Raw genomic sequence first — 1,554 nt, 5'->3', positions numbered from 1 at the left:
AGAAGGGATGATTCTATATTATCTTAAAGATATTTACTATCTTAAAGGGGATGGGACTATATTTATCATCTAACAGTAAATTTGATCAATACAGGTAGCTAAACCAGATCCAAAAACCTCAAATGGGTATTTCGGGTTTGTATTTAAACTCTCCTCCTCAATAACCCCTTAAAATGCCTAATTCAAGTTACTATCTTGTGTAAGGTAGGATATTGATAGTATACCACTGGCCCCTGAGACACCTAAGATTATTACAGCAAGAGAGACTCCTCCATGTTTTTCATTTTGTTACTACTCAAAATTCTCCCTGGAATTAATTTGCAAAAAATAATGTAGACATGATTTAACTTGACTCACTACAAAAATAACTTTTGCTTGAAGATAATTTTAATTATGGAGTAAATTTGTCAATGTGGATTACTTTTGGAAATTTATGAGCTTCAAGTCTTGGTTGGTGTAGGGAGTTGTGTATAAATTATGTTCATACAAAAGGGCAGTTCACACAAAACAAAGGATCTCTTAGAAAGGAGCTCCTCAAACTATCTAAAGCAAAGAAATAACCTTTTTCTTCCCAATCTGTCAAAAAAACAGTATTTTTGTAAAATAAAAATGTGAGTAGCAAACAAAAAGATATACAAAACATATAAGCCCTTGGATTACTATGGCACTATCAGATTGCTAGAGGATTTTCTAAACATTTACTCTTGATTTCTTATCTTAGACTTCTAACAATTTACAGACCAGCATTGGTCCATGGACCACACTTTTCAAATCAGTCTTACACTTGCTATATGTTTGTACAGATAGCAACAGACATGTTCAAAATTCATACTAAAAATTTTTTTAATTACCTTTTCCTATAAGGACTCCAATTTTTGAGTCTAATTTTTCCCCTGGGTCACAACTTCTTGTCACTAACTTGAGAACTGGAAGAAAGGGTCTGACATCACAGAGTCTTCTTGTTTCATCTTCGAGCTCCTCATATACAGCAGTTTGATTCACACATGCAAACATATAGGAGTCAATTTCCATAAGGAGGTTAAACATTGGGTAATTGTGAACCTGCTTCCATAACATCTGCAGGAAAAAAAAAAATAAGACATTTCCTGAAATGTAAGCGCTTGCTAAAATGTACATAGATATATCTATAAGGATGCTTACTGTAGCACTGTTTGTAAAACTCAAAACTGAGGACAAGTCAAATGTTTAGCAATAAGGGACTGGTTAAATAATTATAGAATGTTAAAGGACTATGATAGTAAAATAGAAATACACTGTAACATGGAAGCTATCAAAGATATATTAAGGTTTTTTTTTTTTAATAGAAAATTGCAAGAGAATATGCATGGTATTAACCCATTTTTGTAAAGTAATATAATGGCATAATGCACAAAAAGCACACTTGTATAATCAAAATTATTAAAAGTAAATATCAGGCTGGCAGAGTGGCTCAGTTGGTTAAGAGCGTGAGCTCTGAGCAACAGACTCGCTGGTTCGATTCCCACATGGGCCAGTGAGCTTCGTCCAAGCTGAGCTGCCGCTGAGCTGCCAACC

The 1,554-nt window shown here is 34.0% G+C and overlaps 1 protein-coding gene across 1 annotated transcript in view; it reads right to left on the bottom strand.

The window, feature by feature from the left end:
* PIK3CB (phosphatidylinositol-4,5-bisphosphate 3-kinase catalytic subunit beta) overlaps positions 1-1,554 on the bottom strand; it is a 103,466-nt gene that overhangs the window by 99,601 nt on the left and 2,311 nt on the right. The window contains exon 2 of the mRNA XM_019663910.1: positions 852-1,077. Within this exon, the coding sequence (XP_019519455.1) occupies positions 852-1,077 (226 nt within the window). The remainder of the gene's footprint in view (positions 1-851; positions 1,078-1,554) is intronic.

This window comes from Hipposideros armiger, unplaced genomic scaffold, assembly GCF_001890085.2.
Source record: "Hipposideros armiger isolate ML-2016 unplaced genomic scaffold, ASM189008v1 scaffold_410, whole genome shotgun sequence".
NCBI classification, from domain to species: Eukaryota; Metazoa; Chordata; class Mammalia; order Chiroptera; family Hipposideridae; genus Hipposideros; species Hipposideros armiger.
Note: the sequence above shows the minus strand (reverse complement) of the source record. Positions and strands in the feature narration are given on the sequence as shown.